The following is a 19,951-nucleotide window of genomic DNA, read 5'->3' on the forward strand; positions in this document are numbered from 1 at the left end:
GTTGACATAAACCCCCTTATATGGCTATGCCTACAACTTAATACCAATATTCACTGTAATAGCCTTCTTCACTGAATAAATATCTAATCCATATTCTCCAAGCTCCGTGCCAATACCACTCATACCAAACCCACCAAACGGAACCTTGGGTGATTCCAGATTAGCACTATTCACCCACACTGTTCCTGCTCGAAACGCACGTGCCACCCGAAGACTTCGTGCAATGCTGCCAGAAAACACACCGGCTGCAAGCCCATACGTTGTGTCATTGGCACGAGCAATAGCCTCCTCTTCAGTCTTAAACTTCCCCACACAAACTACAGGCCCAAAAATCTCCTCGCGAACTATAGTCATATTGTCCTCAACGTCGGCAAAAATCGTGGGCTCAACATAAAACCCCTTTCCAGAAACTGCATGCCCTCCAAGAACAACCCGGGCACCTTCTTCCTTACCCTTTTCAATGTACGACAAAACACGCTGCTGTTGTACGGCCGAAACCTGTGGACCGTGAGTCACTGTGTCATCAAAAACATCTCCAACCTTGGACTCTTTAATCGTTTGCTCCTTGAGAGCTTCCACAAACTTGTCGTATATACTCTCTTGCACATAAATACGCGAGGTCGCAGAACAATTCTGACCCATGTTGCTCATGATACCATTATGTGCCCATTTGACCGCCTCTTGAAAGTCGCAATCCTCGAATACAAGTAACGGAGACTTGCCACCGCACTCCAAAGTCAAGTTCTTGAGAGTTTCGGCACACATCTTCATCACAAGTGAACCAGTCACAGTAGACCCAGTAAACGCAATTTTATCCACATCCGGGTGTGTACAAAGCGCCGATCCAGCAACAGAGCCATACCCGTTGATTATGTTAATAACACCTGGAGGGAACCCAGCTTCCACAATTAACTTGGCAACGTAAAGCACAGACAATGGGGTATTTTCCGCAAGTTTTAGAACAATTACATTCCCTGCAGCAATGGCAGGCCCGATTTTCCAAGACGCCATGCCCAAAGGATAGTTCCATGGGATAATTTGTCCGCAAACGCCATGTGGTTCGTGTACCACATACGCAAACTTTTCAGGGTCATTTTCGCACACAGTCCCGCTTCGCTTATCAGCCCATCCTGCAAAGTATCGAAACAAGTGAACTGTGCTTTGAACGTCTCCCAGTGCATTCTGGGCTCGCGGTTTCCCTGAATCTGCAGCTTCAATTGCAGATAAAAGTTCCGCATCCCTTTCCACTAGATCTGCTAGTTTGTACAGCAGTCGCGAAATGTCATCGACACTATAGTTCTTCCAAACAGTAGTAAATACCTTTCGTGCAGCTTTTACAGCCAAGTCAACGTCAGTAGCATCAGCTGCATATACTTGTACAATTTCCTCCTCGGTCGCAGGATTAATTACCTTGATGGTTTCGCCTTTGGTGGACTGCACAAACTCATTGTTTATGAAAAGACCCGTTGGTTGGATATACTCGACTCCATTGGGAAGTTTTACGGTAGATGATGTAGTCATTGTGGTTATCTAGAATGATAATTGGAGAAACAGGTGAGAGTGAGAAACGAGAATGGTAATGGAAAAAAAAATTTAATGGTCACACAAATTATTCATATCAAACTCCATCAGCATTTCCCCGGGTTAGAGTACATTTGTGGCTCAACCCATTTTTATCATTCTGAACTTCCCGTTATCCAAAATAAAATAATCAGGCAAGCAACCTCATTAAAAAGCTACTCATCAAAACAGGTAAGCTAAAATATTTGAAAAACTCTTCTTTTTAAAAGTGATCTTTAAGGACTTCTTGACACTTGTCAATCAATTGAGCAAGATATATTACCCTTGGATCTTCATTTTGTGGCTTGGAAACGGTTCTCCATAGCACGGCACCACCCTTAATTTTATTAGCTCGGGTTTCGGAGTTCTCAGAAGTAAACTTTTAACACAGATCATTGTTTTCTTTATGCCTAGGTTTTATTAACAAAATGATTACATTACAAACGACCACTATTGTTTTATTTGTTTTTTTATTTAAATACAAATCTATAAAAACACATATATATACCAGGTTTCATTTTATAATCGAAACCTAATATACCTTTACTTTCATTTGATCTGGACATGAAAATCATATATTCCTTAAGAATCTTACTTGGCTTAATGTAAAATTTCAATCCAGTGCTTTAAAAAAATAAACTTTCAACATGATGACTCAGTTTGATCTGAGCGGACTATTACTGCAAACTTTTTTTTAAAGCTTTGCAACTTTTACAACATTTTCAAAGAAATTATTTAAAATCTTATCAACGTTTACCACATCTTCAAAGAGATTGCTTTCAAAAACCCCTAAATTTTATAACATCTTCATAAAAATTGCTTTTAAATACTTTTTTAAGTTCACAACATTTTAAAAGAAATTACTTTTTTCAAAATCATTATACCCACAAGATTCTAAATTTCTATCTTTCTAAAATAAATTGAGCTCTGAAAATAAACTAAAATATTAAGTTGATTATATTCATTCGAAAGCTCTTCTTATGATCTTTTAGTTGAATCTCACAGATTTATAATAGGATTATAAATAAACAAGTAATTGGCCGAATTTGTATATGAGTAAAGAAATTTACAAGCCAAATCATGAAACTCTTAATTACCTTTTGAAGTAAAAGCAAGTTGTTTAAAAGATTACCAAGTTTCACCACATTTTTAAAGAAATTGCTTTTAAAAACCCCTAAAGTTTATAACATCGTCTGCCTTTAAAGCTTTCCAAAGTTTACAACATCTTTAACGAAATTACTTTTTTTAAAGTAATTATACCTACAAGATTCTAAATTATTATCTTTCTAAAATAAATTGAGCTCTAAAGATGAGCCAAAATATCAAGTTGATTATATTCATTCGAAAGCTCTCCATATGATCTTTTATTTGAGTCTTTCAGATTTATAATAGGGTCATAAATAAACAAGTAATTGACTGAAGATGTATACAACTAAGAAAATCCACAAACCAGATCATAAATTTATTTTATCTTTTTAAAGTAAAAGCAATCGATCTTTTTTTTTCAAAGTAAAAGCAAGCAAACTTCTGATTTTTTTTTTCACAAAATCTATGTTATGATATTTTAATAAGTGGATATAAATTAAGGGCTTTCCCCCCAACTTTTCAATTTTTTTTTCTTTCTTCTTACCATTCACTTTCCTTCTTATTCATATTCAGACACCTATTCTATCATATTGCACTTTTTTTTATCACTTTTTTTCTTTTTTTTATTATATATATGCCACTTCCCACCTATCCCTACCCCTATCTCTATATCTCTAGACTTATACTTATACATATCCCTTTTGGTTATCAGATACCCGTTCCTTGTTATAGTATCATCCGTCACTCTTTTCTTTATATTCAGACATCCTCTTTTCCCAAAGGCCTATCTACCACAGCTGCTTCTAAACAATTCTATTTAAGTCCAAATGGTTCTTTTACCGGAGAGGCTGACACTCTAGAGGTATTAGAATCTAATTGGTGTGATTGTTGGGGTTGTGCAATCGTCTAATTAACTAAGCTTATTTTATTTTTTTGCTTGGAAGCCTGGAAAACTTCAGTAGCATTAGGATTTAGTTGGTGTAGTAAATAAGATCATATTTTTATTCAAAATTGAATGTTTCTTTTACCTGGGAGACTGACACTCCAACGGTATTAGAATCTAATTTGTGTGGTTGTTGGGGTTGTGCAATTATCTAATAAACTAAGCCGGTTTAATTTTTTTGCTTGGAAGCCTGGAAACTTCAGTAGCATTAGGATTTAGTTGGTGTAGTAAATAAGATCATATTTTTATTCGAAATTGAATGTTTCTTTTACCTGGGAGACTGACACTCCAACGGTATTAGAATCTAATTTGTGTGGTTGTTGGGGTTGTGCAATTATCTAATAAACTAAGCCGGTTTAATTCTTTTGTTTGGAAGCCTGGAAAACTTCAGTAACATTAGGATTTAATTTGTTTAGTAAATAATATCATATTGTTATTTAAACTTAAGTGATTCTTTTACCTGGGAGACTGACACTCCTGGGGAATTAGTATCTTGGTAGTATCGCTAACGGGAGCTTTTTTGTTATTTTGGCTATCTTTGATCATCTTTGATTTTTTTGTCCTTTTTTTTTGTTTATTTTGGGGTTTGTGTTTTCTTCAAAATGGGTTTTTATATTGACGCTTCTTCTAAAATTTAGTAAGTACTATAGATAATGGTAAAAAAAATTTTACATACTAACATTAAATAGATTACGATTATTATATTTGCTATATCATTTTCTTGCAAGCTGGTTTACATCTTGAGAATCAGCTCCGGTCAAAACTAAGTCAAGTCCATTCACATCCTCGGTCTCAGTTTACTTTCTCGCATATACCTTAAGACCCTAGCCCTTTTCCATGACTTCTCATTCAGACTTTCTCGGGCCCATGGTATTTTTCTCACATGCGTCGGTCCAAATTCTGGCCCTTGCACCAGTTAACTATAATGTCCTTGCTGATTGACCGTGTCCCAGTTGTGCTAATCCCATGTCGATAACCCAAACCCCTTGTCTACGATTGTTCAGGTCCAATGTATCCTTGCTGGCTAACTCTTGGCTTAATTTTGGACTCATGTTAATGTTTATGCAGTTGTCCAAGTCTCGGTCAACTTGACGTCTTTGATGTTGACCCAAGCCCGTTTCTATAATATCTATGCCTTCTCAGGTCCAAGATGCCTTTGTTAATGGCCAATGTCCTTGTTTTGTTAAAGCCTTAGTTGTCACTCAGATTCCGACATCCATTGACGTCTTTGATGTTGACCCAAACTATTTTCTATAATGTCTCATCTATTCTTTCTCAAGTCCTGATCCAAGTTGGTTTTTGCAGTAAACCCAAGCTCTGGTTAACTGTGATGTCCTTGTTGATGAAGCCTTTCCCATTTTTGCTGATCCCATGTTGACAACTCGAGCCTCTTGTCCATGTTTGCTTAAGCCAAAAGTATCCTTGTGAAGCAACAATTGGTTTAACTTCCGACTCAAGTTAATGACCATGCAGTTATCTATACAGTTGTCCAAGTCTCGGTCAACCTTCATGTCTTTGTTTTTTTGAGGCCCAAGTTGTTGTTTACTCAAATTCTGACACTCATTGAAGCCTTGGATGTCTCATCTGTGCTTTCTCAAATCCAAGATATCTTTTCTGCACATGTACTGGTTCAATTTCAGATCCAGGTTGATGTTTGTGCTTGACCCAATCCCCATTTAAGATTGATTCCCTTGCTGATTAACCGTGTCTTTATTATGCTAAGCCCATGTTGACAATCCGAGCCTCTTGTCCATGCTTTCTCAAGTCTAATGTATCTTTGCTAACCAGTTCTTGGTTCAGGTCTTAGTCAAAGTTGACTTCTATGCAGTTAATCCTGATCCCGGTTAACTGTTTTTTTTTGTTCAAAATCTATCTCCGTTGTGGCAATTCCCTTTTTGATGGTCCAAGGTCTGACTGATGATTTATGATACTTTACCAATGCTCTCCCTGGTCTGATATGCTTTCACTGCAAATTTACTGGTCCAAATACCAATCTAAATTGATGTTTAGACAGTTGGCCTAATTTTTCCGGTCAATGGTGATGTTCCCTCATTCAAGGTATTTTTACAACCCCATGCACCAGTTTAAGTTTCAAGTTAATGTCTATGGTTGACCAAGGTCCACTCGACTCTGATGTCCCTTTTCATGGACTAAGCCCTTATTTATGATGTATTATTGTTCTGTTTTTACGACCCATACAGCGATTTGAGTCCCGATTCAAGTTGATTTTTATGCACTTAGCCTGAATGCTGGTCAAATATTACGTCCTTGTCGGTGCTCTATACCTTTTCCCATTATGTGTTATCTATGTTGACTGGAGTCCGTCATGCGTTTGGCGTAAAAGTTCTGGCTTAAGTCCCGATTGAAGTTGATTTCTAAGCATTCAACCTGTCCTGGTCAATTCCCCTTGTTTATTATCCGAGTTCTGTCCATTATTGTTTGCATCTAAGATGCAATTGCTCATGCTTTAGTCTAGGTTGACGTCTATGCAGTTGGCTCAAGTTTTGGCCGACTATGATGTCCTTGTTGATTACCAGAGTCTCGTTGTGTGTCGACATTGAAGCTGACCCGCATCTCTTTTTTTTTTCTTTTTTTTTATTACTTCCCAGTACCTTGTTTTATGGTAGTCTGTGCCGGTAGTTGTCTCTGTCTGTTCATTATGGTATCTTTAACCTCGGTTCTTGTTTAGAAAAGTGGCTTTCGTTTTTTTTTTCTACCTTGAAATTTATTATCCTTTTTGGTAGATTGACAATGAAGAATCAATCTTTGCAGACCTAGATTTTAAGCAGACCACGTTTCAATTTAAGACCCGGCCTTGCAACCCAGACTATATTCTTATATATATAGGTCCTTGCTATTTTTTTTTGGGGGGGTCCCCTGTTTTACACTGATGCTTTTGTGAAGATCCAAGTTCTATTTTTTCTGCAGATCTCTTTTTCTTCCTTGGTATTCCTGACCGTGGTTTACGGTTTCGACTGTTACTTCATGACTATATGGAATGCTTATCATTGAAAAAAGAAATATTCAAACTAAAATTATTATAAACTTATGAAACGACATTCCAAAAAAAAAAACAGCAATTGGCTTGGTATTCATTGGGAACTTCAGTAATTTTCCATATGACGTGATCCTTGTCAATAATCTTTTTTAGGTGAACTTTTTGTGGCCTTAGTTAAACGCATGATAACTTTTGCTCTCGGTTGCATAAGAATGGTGGGTTTTTTGTGTAGAAGTTTAGTTGGAAATAGCTTCTTCTTTAGGCTTAATACTTGTTTCCAAAGAATTATCAGAAGATCTAGGCTTCTTAGCTAATGGAGTTTGTTGGGAAGAAGAAGCTTTGCGTTTTTTGATTTCTGAAGCAATGGGTTCAGATTACTCTTTCTTTACATTGATGAATTGCTCATTCACAAAGATTTTGGCCATCTCAATTACTCTTTTGGCATCTGCATTAGTAGGGGAAGAAAAAAAATCGAAAGATATAAGAGCATCTGAAGCAGCATCTTTAGGGGAGCTTCCATTTACCATTGCGCTAAAGAAATCAGCCATGAGAGCTGATCTTCTTACGTCTGTGAAGGTAGGGGGCGACGCCGTTGGGGTAGGCAAAATTTCCGCCCCTTCTTTCATATTGTGAGGCCATTTTGTGGTGCATGGCAGCCTTTTCCCAGATTTCTGCAAGGTCTAGGTTTTTCCAAGGATATCCTCGATTACTAGCTTTAGGAGTTTGTTGAGATTTCCGAGGTTTTTGAGACTTCTGAGACACATTGTTTTCATTTTTCACAAGTTGGGTAGGAGTAGAGCCAGAAGGCTCATTGGATGCACCTTGTTCCCCCACATGGCCAGCACTGTTTGCGGAAGAAGTAGAAGTGCTCACTACGACGGCTTTGTTCTCTGTAGAAGATTGCGTCTGCGCGCTGTCAGCTTGTAAAGAGTGATTCTCTATAACAACGGGCTCATTTGAATTAGGAGAGTCATTGGTTTTAGAAGGCTCAGAAACTGAAGATGTAGCTGGTATAACAGGTTTCTGAGAAGTTTCTGTAGTGGATTCTTTAGTAGACAAAGAACTAACCTCGTCAGAACGTTCTGGTTAGCTTTAAACAGGCGGATCTTTTGGGTCGGCAGAAGAAGTTGTAGTTGAATTGACTAGAGAATCGGACATTTTTTCAAGTGATTATGAATACCAATGGTGTTTGGATTGTATATTTGCGAGTTGTGTGTTGTGAGTTGAACTTTTTGGAGTGCATTTAAGTAAACAAAAGATTAACTGATTGGAGGGGGTGTGAGTGTGGGGAGGGCAAAAATAGCAGCCGGAAAAAGAAATTTTCATAAAAAAAAAAAAAAAGTAAACAACAACACATACCGACCATCACCATCAAAATGCAACAATGCAAAAAAAATAAAATTGTCCTTTTCGTCCCTTTCGTCCTTTTAATATTCAGATCTTGAATCTTTTATTTAAATTGGATTTTAACAAAACTAAAATGTAAAAAATTTATACTATTTGTTTGTTTGTTTGTTTGTTTGTTTTTTTTTGTCTTTATTCAAGGATTATCGAAGTGTATTGACATCACCATCAACACTACCCTTTTAATTGCCAAACTTTGGCCATTTGTCATCTAGTATTTGTGACTTTACAATCCAGGTCGTTTTAAGCTTTGCACCCCAGATAACTAGGAATATGGATCTTGATACCAGTTTACGATAAACAGGGAGAACCAGTTTGTTTATTTGTTTGTTTCAAACCCATCTGACCCATTCCAACTTGTCTTCAAGGATGTCCGTGTATTTCTTAATCCCTTTCTTCAGAAATACGGCCCACAATTACATGGAAGTCAATCCAATGCTCTTTCAAGTTAAAATGCTATATTTATTGTTGATCTAACTAAACCCATTATTCTTAAAATTGCAAATTGTTTGTTTGTTTGTTTTTATTCAAGGGTTATAGAACTATATAACATCAGCATCTGCGCTATCCTTCTTGTCCATACTATATACCTTTTCATTTTAATAATAAACTTTTAATTTTGGTTTCAACATTGCATCTCCAACAGCCCGAAAATAAGTCCTGATGCCAGCTTACAAGGAACAGGGGGTTAAAAATAACCAAACCTTCCCAACTTATCTCCACTTGTCTTCATCAACGCTGTAATTGTATTTCTTAATCCCTCCAAGCAGAGATAAAGCTTACAATCTCTTGTAAGCCAGTTAAACTGTTTAAGAGAGTCGACATGTCCATCTCTGGAGATATCCGTTTGAGTCCTTTTCTTTCCTCTTCAAGCAAAGGACACTCAACTAAAATGTGATGAACTGTTTCCAGCTCTCCACATTTGCAGTTGTAACTATCCTTTTCAATCCCAAACTTTTTAAACCATGCGCCAAAATTGCCATGGCCTGTGCGAAACTGAGTAATATTACTCAAGATCCTTCGACTATCTTTCTTCATGATCACTCCCGTAACCATTTTGGAAAGATTATCAGTACATTTCGACTCCACTGTGATATTATGATACCACAGATCCTTACTACTGTTCCAATACATTTCTTGCCATTCTTCCATTGCTTGTTTCTTCAAAATCCCAATCGTCTGATTTTGTTGTTGTTTCAGTGTAAGAGGTTCAACTCTCTTGCATTTTCGTTTTTCACCCTTTTTAATCATGTAGTCTCTATCATCTTTCGCCAACATGTAAAGCGTGGTTAGCTTTGCAATTGGAGATTTCTCAATCAATGTTAACAAATGACCATTAATAGGATTAGTTTTGCTAATATTTAGGTGTAAACGAATAGCTTTTCGTGCCACCATAAATTTTAGCCTAATACTATATGGCATAATACCAGCTTCCTTTTGTAATACCGCAATAGGAGTTGTGCGATAAGCACCAACAATTCTTCTTAAAGCCATGTTCTGCATCACTTCCAACTTGTGGATTTCTCCTTTCAAGACTTTATGATGCCAAATTTCTAAGCCATATTCGACAATTGGTCTCACGCAAGCAATATACAGTGATCTGACTGCAGACCCCCGCATACCTTTTTGCACGCCACCAAGATGCCAAATAGCACCAACAGCTTTTCTTGCTTTATTGATTTTGTTCAAAATATGAGATTTAAAATCAAGCAGATTGTTCAAAGTAATTCCAAGCAATTTAACTTCCTTCTGGGGTTCACGAAGTTCTCCATTAAGTAAAGTAAGTTGCACTTTCTCATCTTTAGGTTTCACATTTTTTGTAAAATGAATGAAACCCAATTTATCACCCAAATCAATTTTGGTCATTCTTGATTTAGCCCAATTACAACATTTTTCTAATATGTTGCTTAAGCTTTTGGTATTTTCTTCAATTTTACCTTCAACGGTAATAGTCACATCATCAATAAAGCCAAAAGGAGTTCCACCCCATTCTTTAATGGCATGATACATTGGTGTGGAATATATCAAAAAAAGTAGTGGTGAAATAGGTGAGCCTTGCGGAATTCCAGTACTAATTTTTTGCACTGATCCTTTTCTTCGGTCCATGAGCATACTTAAAAATTGCTTGTTTGTTTGTTTGTTTTTATTCAAGGGTTATAGAACTATATAACATCAGCATCTGCGCTATCCTTTTATTGTCTGACTATGTGACTTGCCGGTTTTCATTTGTACCTTTTTAGTACGGGTGGTTTCTGTTCTGTGCGTCTCCGGTAGCCCGGAAGATGGGCCCTGATGCCAGCTTACGAGGAACAGGGAGAACCAGTCTGTCGGTCCCAAAACCTTCCCAACCCATTTCCACTTATCTTCACGGACGCCCGTGTATTTCTTAATCTCTTCCGCCAGAGATACGGCCCGCAATCACCTGCAGGCTATTTAGACTGTACGGAAGAGTCGGCATTCCTGTAACCAGGGTAGCCTATGGTTTTCAGTCTAGGTGTATACTCCCGTACACATCCTCAGGAAAAGGGGGTATTCTGGGAATCGAACCCAGTATCTTCCGCTTTCGAGCGAACGTGTTATCCTTTACACCATCCAGCCCTTTCCCCATTACTTAAAAATTGCAAATTTTGAAAAAAAATTTAAAGTTAATTCTTTTCGCATTTGAAGTAACGGTCTTTACTACAAAACCAACAACAACTTCTTCTCTCGATAGCTCAGTTGGTAGAGCGCGGGACTGTAATGGCTCATTGTAATCCTGAGGCCGCGTGTTCGACTCACGCTCGGGAGATAACTTTTTTGCATGTTTTTAAACTTTAAGATTAATTTTTTTATTGATTTATTGAATTATTTTTAAATATTTTCAATAAATACATTAGATTTGATGCTTAATTTTTTAAAATTAATGTTGAGTATGTTTTGGGTTTTTTCAAGTGGGAGTGATTTATTTGTGTGAAGAATGGAAATAAATGGAATTTTTTTTTTTTAGATTCTTATGGGAGCTATTTAATGGTTGTATCATAAACTCTTCTGATTCTTATCTTTATAGAAAGGAAAAAAAAAAGTTTCTCACCATCTAAAGCCAATCCACCAACTTTTTTTTTTTTAATACATTTACTGCCATATCAACATCAACATCAGCAATATACTCTTTACATATCAAAATGTCTAAAGCTACCGTCACATTCGTCACTGGCAACGCAAATAAGTTGCGTGAGGTTCAGCAAATTCTTGGGGCTGAGGGGATTGGCAAAGCGATTGTTAACCAAAAGGTTGATTTAGAGGAAGTTCAGGGCACTCTTAACGATGTGACAATTGCCAAAACCCGCAAAGCCGCAGAAATTGTGAGTTAAAATATAACGTTTAAGGGAAAAAAAAGGTGTCTAACTGGATTCAGATTAACGGTCCTGTGCTTGTGGAAGATACTGGTCTTGAGTTTAATGGTCTCAAGGGTCTTCCTGGTCCTTACATGTGAGTATATGCAATGACTAAATAAACCCATTAATTTTTTTTTATTCGTTTATACTAATTTGGGAAATTTTTTTTTTTTTTTTTTTTTTTTTACAGTAAATGGTTTTTGGAAAGTTTGGGAAATCAAGGACTTTACGACATGTTGTACAAGTTTGAGGACAAGACTGGGCGTGCTATTTGCACTTTTGGATTCAGTGAGGGCCCTGGGAGCGAAGTTTTATTATTCCAAGGCATTGTTGATGGGACAATTGTGTCGCCGCGAGGACCCAAAGATTCCAGCAAACCTGTGTTTGGCTGGAACCCAATCTTTGAGCCTAAGGGGTATACGGAGACTTATGCAGAGATGGATGGAGAGCAAAAGAATGCAATTTCACACCGGTACGTTGCGCTTATGAAGCTCAAGGAATTTCTTGAAAAGCGTGCTGAGAGTGCTTAAATAAAGAAGCCAAAAAAAAAAAAAAAAAAAAGAAACAAGTTATAATATATAGACATGGTGATAGAAATAAACAAAAAACAAAAAAACAAAAAAACCAAATACCGTTCCAATTATTTATCTTCATTATTAGAATCCCAGTGCTTGCGCCACTCAACCACACGCTCAACATTGGATTCGAGATCTTCGATTGTATCACTTTGAAGTTCAATGACTATATTTTCGTCATATGAGTCTCTGGCTTCATCCAAAATAATTTGCATTATTTCTGCATCCATATTTTCGTCGCGCTTATTTTCAGGGTATTTTCTTTCGACGTAACGGTCGTAGAGCAAGTTGGTACTTGTTCTCAGCACAAGTACAAGGTCAATCAACCGTTCAGGGAAAATATCACAAACGTGCCAGTCAATCACTAGCCCTCCGGCTTCCAGTTCTTCCTCAATCGCATCAAGAAGTTTTTCCTCATCAACAATACTACTCTGACGTTCCTCGTCGTACCCAACAATACAGTCCCGGGCCTTGGCCACATCGTTGATCGGGTAGTATTTGAGGTCTGGCATTTGCTCAGCAATTTGCTGTGCATGGGAAGTTTTTCCTGTACCCTGGGAATGAGTTAGAGATAGAAATGATTAATGAAAAAAAAAAAGGGTTTCATTGCTACTACGTACGGGAGTACCGGTCACAATAATGTTGGGTTTTCTTTGGGCCATTTTTTTTTTTTGTATGCTTATTCAGTATGTGATGAGCTTATGGGTTGAAGCTTTGGAGTAAAAATTTTTTTTTTTTACCTTCATTGTATGATAAGGCTAATAAAAATTACATAAGCAAGAGAAAATTAATTTTTAACATGTGGGTTTTAATAATTAAATTCTGAAGCAAGTTTTTCATCATTTTTTCAAATACAAAATAAATCTATTTTTTTTATTTCCATTTTAGTTATTTAATGTTTTTTTTTTTTTTTAAATATTAAAATTTTTTTTTTAAATTATTTTTGGAGTATATTTTTTTTTTTTTTCAAGAAGAGTAATCCCGTAAATTTTATAACGAGAGGATAAAAATCACAAAAAAAAAATCATAAAAATTGATAAAAGGGGGGTCATTAGAGAAAAAAAAATTCGTTTCAGTTCATATCTAGGCATCATTAGTCTCCAAGAAGAAGTAATTACCAGAAGCCTTTTGCTCCTGGTCCATTTGAGAGCCAAGCTTGTTAATTCTGGGTCTGAAAGACACAGGATCACGTCTAAAGGTAATGTTAAGGTTCTTCAAGAAGCGGTTGCAACCGGTGAGAAGAGACTCTGGAGGCTTAGCAAAAGACTTGACGGAAGGAGTACCCTCAAAGACAATGACACTATCAGCAAGGTATGTGGCCATGATGAAATCGTGCTCGACAATGAAGGCAGTCTTCTTAGCGTGGAGAATGAAGCGACGAATGACCTTGGCGCAGATGATACGCTGCTCAGAGTCAAGGTAGGCAGAGGGCTCGTCGATAAGGTAAATATCAGCGGGCTTACCAAGAGCCAGAACAATGGCGACACGCTGCAACTCACCACCAGAGAGATGCTGGACTTCTTGGTCAATGATATTGTCAATTTTCAAAGGCTTAACAACATCAGTTTGGAACTGAGGATGCAAGAAAGAAGCACGGATCTTCTTGAAGAAGAGCTGTCTGACAGTACCTGTAAACTTGGGGGCAATAGTTTGGGGCTTGAAACTGACGTTAAGGGAAGGAATCTTCTTGCCATTGTCTGGGGCGATCATACCAGCGAGAAGACGACAGAAGGTGGTTTTACCAGTACCGTTTTCACCCATCATGACGATGATTTCAGAGTCATTGAACTGACCCTTTTCAACATTAAGTTGGAAATCGCCCTGGGTTCTGGACATGGAGGGGTAAGAGAAACTGCGAGCCTTATCAATGAGGATATTATCCGAGGCATCAACCATGCGGAACTGAAGAGACTCTGTGCGGAAACGCATGTTTTCTGTGGGAATATGACCATCCAAGAAGATATTGATACCTTCACGGACAGAGGAGGGGAGGGTGACGATACCGTAGACCGAGGGGACACCGTAAAGAATACAGACAAAGTCTGAGAGGTAATCGAGAACAGATAAATCGTGCTCGACAACAATGACGTAAACGGAGGGTTCGAGAAGTTCACGGATAACGGTGGCTGCGTTGAGACGTTGCTTAACATCGAGATAGGAAGAAGGTTCATCAAACATGTAAACATCTGCCTTTTGGATACAAGAGAGACCAATGGCGAAACGCTGAAGCTCACCACCGGAGAGTTGAGGAAGCTCACGCTTCATGATACCCTTGAGTTCGAGAATTTTGAGGATATTATCGTAGGAAGCTTCTCTTTGTTTTTTAGCTTCAAGGAGCTCATGGACGAGTTTGACGGAACCTTTGAGACCCTTGGGGATGTTGTCAACGTATTGGGGCTTGATGATTGCACGAAGGTTATCTTCCAAAAGCTTTGTAAAGTAGTTTTGGAGTTCAGATCCTCTAAAGTGGACGAGGATATCGTGCCAGGATGGAGGGTCGTCATATTTACCGAGGTTTGGCTTTTCTCTGTTTGCGAGGATTCTAAGAGCAGTTGACTTGCCAATACCGTTTGTGCCGACAAGACCGAGAACCTGGCCTGGACGAGGGGTAGGAAGTCTGTGAAGCTTGAAGGAGTTTGCTGAGTATCTGTGGGTGACTTGAGATTCAAGATCGGTAGGGAGGTTGATGATGGTGATAGCATCAAAGGGGCATTTTTTAACACAGATACCACAACCGATACACAGGTTTTCCGAGATGAAGCAGATTTTAGACTCTGGAGTGACTTCGATACAGAGCTTACCTGTTCTGACGACTGGACAGGCTTTCTTGCACTCTTGTCTGCATTTCTATAGAGATGATTGTTAGATTTGATTGATAATAATGATTGGTAAGGATTTGTTTTATAAATAGAAAGATAGATAGAAAGATAGATATATATACCTTTGGCTTGCACTTATCTGTGCTGACGATAGCAATTCTGTATGAAGAGTTAGATCTGAGAGATAACTGATGGATGAATGATGGTTATAAATATGGGCACATACCTTGTATTTGAGGTCGACATTGTGCTACTTTACTGTTATGGGTAGAGTGTAAGAAATTGATTGCCTGTGTTGTGAGAAAAAAAAAAAAAAAAAAAGGAGGAGGAAAAAAATTTTTTTTTTTATGGTGTGTATGTAGTTTATTAGTAAAAATAAAAATGTACTGGTAAGTAACAACAGCCGTTTCAACAAGGGCTTTTAATGGGAGTTATTATAAGATATTAATGAAATTGAAGTTATTATTATTATTATTATTTTTTTTTTTGAGCTTTAAAAAGTTTGCTTTTATTTAAATCAATTACGAATCAACAAAGAGAAATTGTATTTACTGGTTTTTTTTATAATAAGAAAATTTTTACTATAAGATTAAAAAAAAAAAAATTCTAAAAGTATTTCTTTTCAAAATGGTTTATTAAAAACTTTTTGTGATCTTCTCAATAAAATATCAGTGGGGTTCTTAACCATTTATTTATTTATTTATTTATTTTTACCACCAGTAATAAAAAAAAATAAATAAAAATAAAAAAAATTTTCCATGCTGGATGCTGCATTGTCTGCGTAGATTTAAGTCTGAAGTCAGCACCTTTGAGGCTGTTGCTACTGGCCAGCTGGCATACACAACAACAAGGCTGGAATAATTGTTACACAAATGTGTGTTACAAAAATTGTAATTAAAATAAATAAACATATATATATATTCCCAAAAATACAACGATTGAAAAATATTACATAATAAAGTAGTCATTTAGCCGCGTTTAAATGTTTATTTTCCCCTAACCCTTTAAACTCCGGGCAGAAGGGCCGTGTAATTTCTTTTTTTTTTTTTTTGAAGTCAAATACATTAATAAAAATACATATAATTATATGTAAATGAGTCAGTTATCCTGGCAAGCGGTTTCGGCGCTATCACGTGATTAAAATACTACCCGTTTTGTTAGTGGTCCCGGGATTTTTAATAAAAAAAATTTTTTTCTCCGCTCTTTTTTTTTTTTAGGAACCCACAATAAAAAATTAAAAATAAAAAAAATAAAAAAATAAAAAACTTTCTTAAAAAGCAAACTAAAAAAAAAAAAATAAAAAAAAAAAAAAACTTCTCTTCTTTCCTTCTCTTTTTTTCTTCCTTTTTCTTTTTTAGAAAAAAAAAAAAAAAAATTCCAGAAATTCACCTTCTTCTATTTTTTATATCCTAGGTCCTTTCTAGCCAGGTTTAAAAAACCCCCCTCCACCCCTCCTCACAATGTTAAGATCAACATCTGCTCGCGCTCTGCGCCCAATCATCGCAAAGAGAGCTTTCATCTCTGCAAACAGATTTACTATCGCTACTGCTGCTGCCCCTGCTCTGACCAGATGCATTTCGTCCACATCCAACAAGAAGTCCAACAGTGCTGCTGCAACCGCCACTGCTCCTTCTGCGTATGTCTTTTCATGCAAATAATCAATCGCCAATGTTTAAAACTAACATTAACATTTTCTTGTAGTTCTCGTCCCGAGCCTGCTCCTTCTTTTAACACTGTCGAGGGTCCTACTGAGGGTGTCCGTGTCAATACCCCTAACACTGCCATGGATGATTCGTAAGTTTTAATCAAATGAGTGATTCTAACAGGGATAAAAGGGGTTTCTTTTTTTTTTTTTTGATTTATGAAAATTCTATTCTGGCTACGACTGATGATTTTATTTTATTTTGACCAAAATATCAAAAATATATTTGAAATGATTTGATTTTTAACATGGTGTGACTCTTTTTTTTTTTTTTTTTTTTGATTGGATTTTCAACATGATTGGTTTTTTAACACGATTTTTTTTTTTATTTTTAAAAAAATCCAAAAGTGCAGTCACTCAGTCAGCCATCAACAAATACCACCAAAAAAAAAATTTTTTTTTTTCTTTTTCTTTTTTTGTCTTGCCTTGTGAAAAAAAAAATTATATATACAAAAACAACAAACCTTCATTTTCTCCCCCCCCCCCTCCCCGCTTTTCCCATTGTGACTCATATTTTCTCTATGAACTAACATGATACTCTTAGATTCATTGGTCTCACTGGTGGCCAGATCTTCCACGAAATGATGCTTCGCCACAATGTCGACACCGTCTTCGGTTACTCGGGTGGTGCCATTCTCCCCGTTTTCGACGGTATCTACAACTCCCCACACTTCAAGTTCATCATGCCCAGACACGAACAAGGTGCTGGCCACATGGCTGAGGGTTATGCTAAGGCCACCGGCAAACCTGGTGTTGTCATCGTCACCTCCGGTCCTGGTGCCACTAACGTCATCACTCCCATGCAAGATGCTCTTTCTGACGGTATCCCCATGGTTGTTTTCACTGGCCAGGTTTCCACCGCCGCCATTGGTACTGATGCCTTCCAAGAAGCAGACGTTGTCGGTATCTCCCGCTCTTGCACAAAGTGGAACGTCATGGTCAAGAATATTGCTGAGCTACCCCGCCGCATCAATGAGGCCTTTGAAATCGCCACATCAGGTCGCCCAGGCCCCGTTCTTGTTGATCTTCCCAAGGACGTCACTTCGGCTGTTCTTCGTGATGCCATCCCCACTGCTTCTACCATTCCTTCTCAATCTATTCAAAACCTGGCTGCTTCCGCCGTTTCTGAATTCCAGAGCGAATCCATCCAGCGTGCTGCCGAACTCATTAACAAGGCCAAGAAGCCCATTCTTTACGTTGGTAACGGTATCATGAACTCTGAAGAAGGCCCCGTTCTTTTACGCCAGCTCGCCCAAAAGGCCCAAATCCCCGTCACCACAACTCTTCATGGTCTGGGTTCTTTTGATGAAACTGACGACAAGTCTCTCCGCATGCTTGGTATGCACGGTGCTGGCTACGCAAACATGGCCATGCAAAATGCTGATGTTATCATTGCCCTCGGTGCTCGCTTTGACGAGCGTGTCACTGGCAACATTGCCAAGTTTGCTCCCGCTGCTCGTCTTGCTGCTCTTGAAAAGCGCGGTGGTATCGTCCATTTTGAAATTCTTCCTAAAAATATCAACAAGGTTGTTCAGGCCACTGAGGCCGTTGAAGGTGATGTCTCTCAAAACCTTGCCAAACTCCTTCCCCTCATTGAGACTGTCAAGGAAAGACCCGAGTGGCTCGGCAAGGTTGCTGAGTGGAAGGCCAAGTACCCCTTCGACTATGAGCGCGATGTCCCTGGCTCTGGCGAACCCGTCAAGCCCCAAACTGTCATTACTAAACTTTCTGAGCTCTGCGAGCCCATTAAGGACAAGGTTATCATGACCACTGGTGTCGGCCAACATCAAATGTGGGCTGCCCAATTTTTCAAGTTCAAGTACCCCCGCAGTATGATTTCTTCGGGTGGTCTGGGTACCATGGGTTTTGGTCTCCCCGCTGCTATTGGTGCCAAGGCTGGTTCCCCTGACGCCATTGTCATTGACATTGATGGTGACGCTTCCTTCAACATGACTCTGGCCGAGCTGTCGTGTGCTGTCCAGTATGGCATCAATGTTAAGGCCATTGTTCTCAACAATGAAGAGCAAGGTATGGTTACCCAATGGCAATCTCTCTTCTACGATGATAGATATGCCCACACTCACCAAAAGAACCCTGACTTTATGAAGCTCGCTGATGCTATGGGTCTTAAGGGTATTCGCATCCACAACTACGAGGAGCTCGAGGGTGGCTTAAAAGAAATGCTTGACTACAACCAAGGCCCCGTCCTTGTTGAGGTCATTGTTGACCAAAAGGTCCCTGTCCTGCCAATGATTGCTGCCGGCAAGGGTCTTGATGAGTTTTTGGTTTACAACAAGGAGGTCGAGCTTGAGCGGAAAAAGCTTCGTCGTGAGAGAGCCGAGCGCAACCGGAAAAAGGCTGAGGCTGCTGCTGCTGCCTGGGAGTCAAGTTCCAACAAATAAACTTTTTAAAAGGACTTGTATATGATGATTATGATGATGACTGATGAAAGAAGATTTAAAAATTTAGGATTAACTATTTTGAAAAGAGAAAAAAAATCATTATAATAAAAATTTCTCACTCTTTATAAAAACTGTTTGTATAAAAAAAAATTCCACTTTGTTATTACTTGTACTATTTTCCAGATTTATCTTTCCCCGCAAAATTGCAATTAACGTGTGCTTTAGGCCTATTTATTTATTACGTTGCATGACCTAAGTGGGGAAGGGCAAAAAAATAAAAAAAATTACTAAGAACATCACCCTCGGCTTTTAAGGACCTTTCTTTCTTTTTTTTTTTTCTTTTGAAGTTGTAATAGTAGTAATGATCTCCGTGGACCACAAGAGTCAATTATCATCATCATTGTAGTTGAGGAAAAGAAAAAAAAAGGCCTTTTCAAAACGTCTTTTTTTTTTTGCTCAAAATTTAAGTAACTTATGTGGTGGTAACCTCGAGATCAAGATTTGGTATTTCCATTAACCATAATCGGACTTGACCGAAATCAAGTTACCAAATTTGGCATTCTTATTTTTGGTTTCTGATTGCTGGTTTATTTGAGGATCTTATTATATATATATATAGAACAGTGACTAGTGATTTATATTTTATAAATTAATTAAAATATTAATGCGTATCTAACCGTTGTCATATACTCATTGAGCTAAGGTAATTGGAAATAGTTTGGAAATACCTCAAACTGAATGAGGTACTCTTCTTCATTATTGTGAAAAATAAGCCACAGAAGCAACAATAAGGATATATATATATATATATTCATTTCAAATAAAAAAAAATATTAATGTAGATATATATAAATAAGTAGCCAAAAATTGAGAGAAAAAAAAATTAAAACAATTCATTTCTGATTGTCATGATATCACAGAATGCGTCATCGACAGATAACAAATAGAATCGACAACATTTTGCTGTTACATTTAAAAAAAAAAAACAATTAATAATAATGATCAAAAAAAATATAAATCCATATACAATTAAGAAAAATATTCTAAGGTATTATTTTCTTATTGAGTTGTTCAAAGAAAGCTGCTAC

The 19,951-nt window shown here is 37.6% G+C and overlaps 6 protein-coding genes across 6 annotated transcripts; 2 read left to right on the plus strand and 4 right to left on the minus strand.

Moving 5' to 3' along the window:
- Positions 1-30: 30 nt before the first annotated feature.
- Positions 31-1,521, minus strand: SAPINGB_P002165 (uncharacterized protein; the record flags this gene model as incomplete). Its single annotated transcript, XM_031996885.1, has 1 exon — positions 31-1,521. One exon carries the CDS (start codon positions 1,519-1,521, stop codon positions 31-33), a length of 1,491 nt encoding a protein of 496 aa, XP_031852776.1.
- Positions 1,522-7,127: 5,606 nt separating this feature from the next.
- On the minus strand, positions 7,128-10,001 carry SAPINGB_P002166 (uncharacterized protein; the record flags this gene model as incomplete). Its single annotated transcript, XM_031996886.1, has 3 exons — positions 7,128-7,650; positions 7,947-8,011; positions 8,775-10,001. 3 exons carry the CDS (start codon positions 9,999-10,001, stop codon positions 7,128-7,130), a joined length of 1,815 nt encoding a protein of 604 aa, XP_031852777.1.
- Positions 10,002-11,152: 1,151 nt separating this feature from the next.
- Positions 11,153-11,895, plus strand: SAPINGB_P002167 (uncharacterized protein; the record flags this gene model as incomplete). The annotated part of the gene is made up of 3 exons (XM_031996887.1): positions 11,153-11,332; positions 11,386-11,459; positions 11,556-11,895. The coding sequence occupies 3 exons, from the start codon at positions 11,153-11,155 to the stop codon at positions 11,893-11,895; spliced, it is 594 nt and encodes a 197-aa protein (XP_031852778.1).
- A 110-nt stretch (positions 11,896-12,005) lies between these two features.
- SAPINGB_P002168 (uncharacterized protein) lies at positions 12,006-12,602 on the minus strand (the record flags this gene model as incomplete). The annotated part of the gene is made up of 2 exons (XM_031996888.1): positions 12,006-12,494; positions 12,561-12,602. The coding sequence occupies 2 exons, from the start codon at positions 12,600-12,602 to the stop codon at positions 12,006-12,008; spliced, it is 531 nt and encodes a 176-aa protein (XP_031852779.1).
- A 421-nt stretch (positions 12,603-13,023) lies between these two features.
- SAPINGB_P002169 (uncharacterized protein) lies at positions 13,024-15,005 on the minus strand (the record flags this gene model as incomplete). The annotated part of the gene is made up of 3 exons (XM_031996889.1): positions 13,024-14,787; positions 14,882-14,918; positions 14,986-15,005. The coding sequence occupies 3 exons, from the start codon at positions 15,003-15,005 to the stop codon at positions 13,024-13,026; spliced, it is 1,821 nt and encodes a 606-aa protein (XP_031852780.1).
- A 1,214-nt stretch (positions 15,006-16,219) lies between these two features.
- SAPINGB_P002170 (uncharacterized protein) lies at positions 16,220-18,863 on the plus strand (the record flags this gene model as incomplete). Its single annotated transcript, XM_031996890.1, has 3 exons — positions 16,220-16,395; positions 16,461-16,553; positions 17,006-18,863. The coding sequence occupies 3 exons, from the start codon at positions 16,220-16,222 to the stop codon at positions 18,861-18,863; spliced, it is 2,127 nt and encodes a 708-aa protein (XP_031852781.1).
- Between the last annotated feature and the right edge of the window lie 1,088 nt (positions 18,864-19,951).

Source organism: Magnusiomyces paraingens (assembly GCF_902498895.1).
Source record: "Magnusiomyces paraingens strain CBS 517.90 genome assembly, contig: contig2, whole genome shotgun sequence".
NCBI classification, from domain to species: Eukaryota; Fungi; Ascomycota; class Dipodascomycetes; order Dipodascales; family Dipodascaceae; genus Magnusiomyces; species Magnusiomyces paraingens.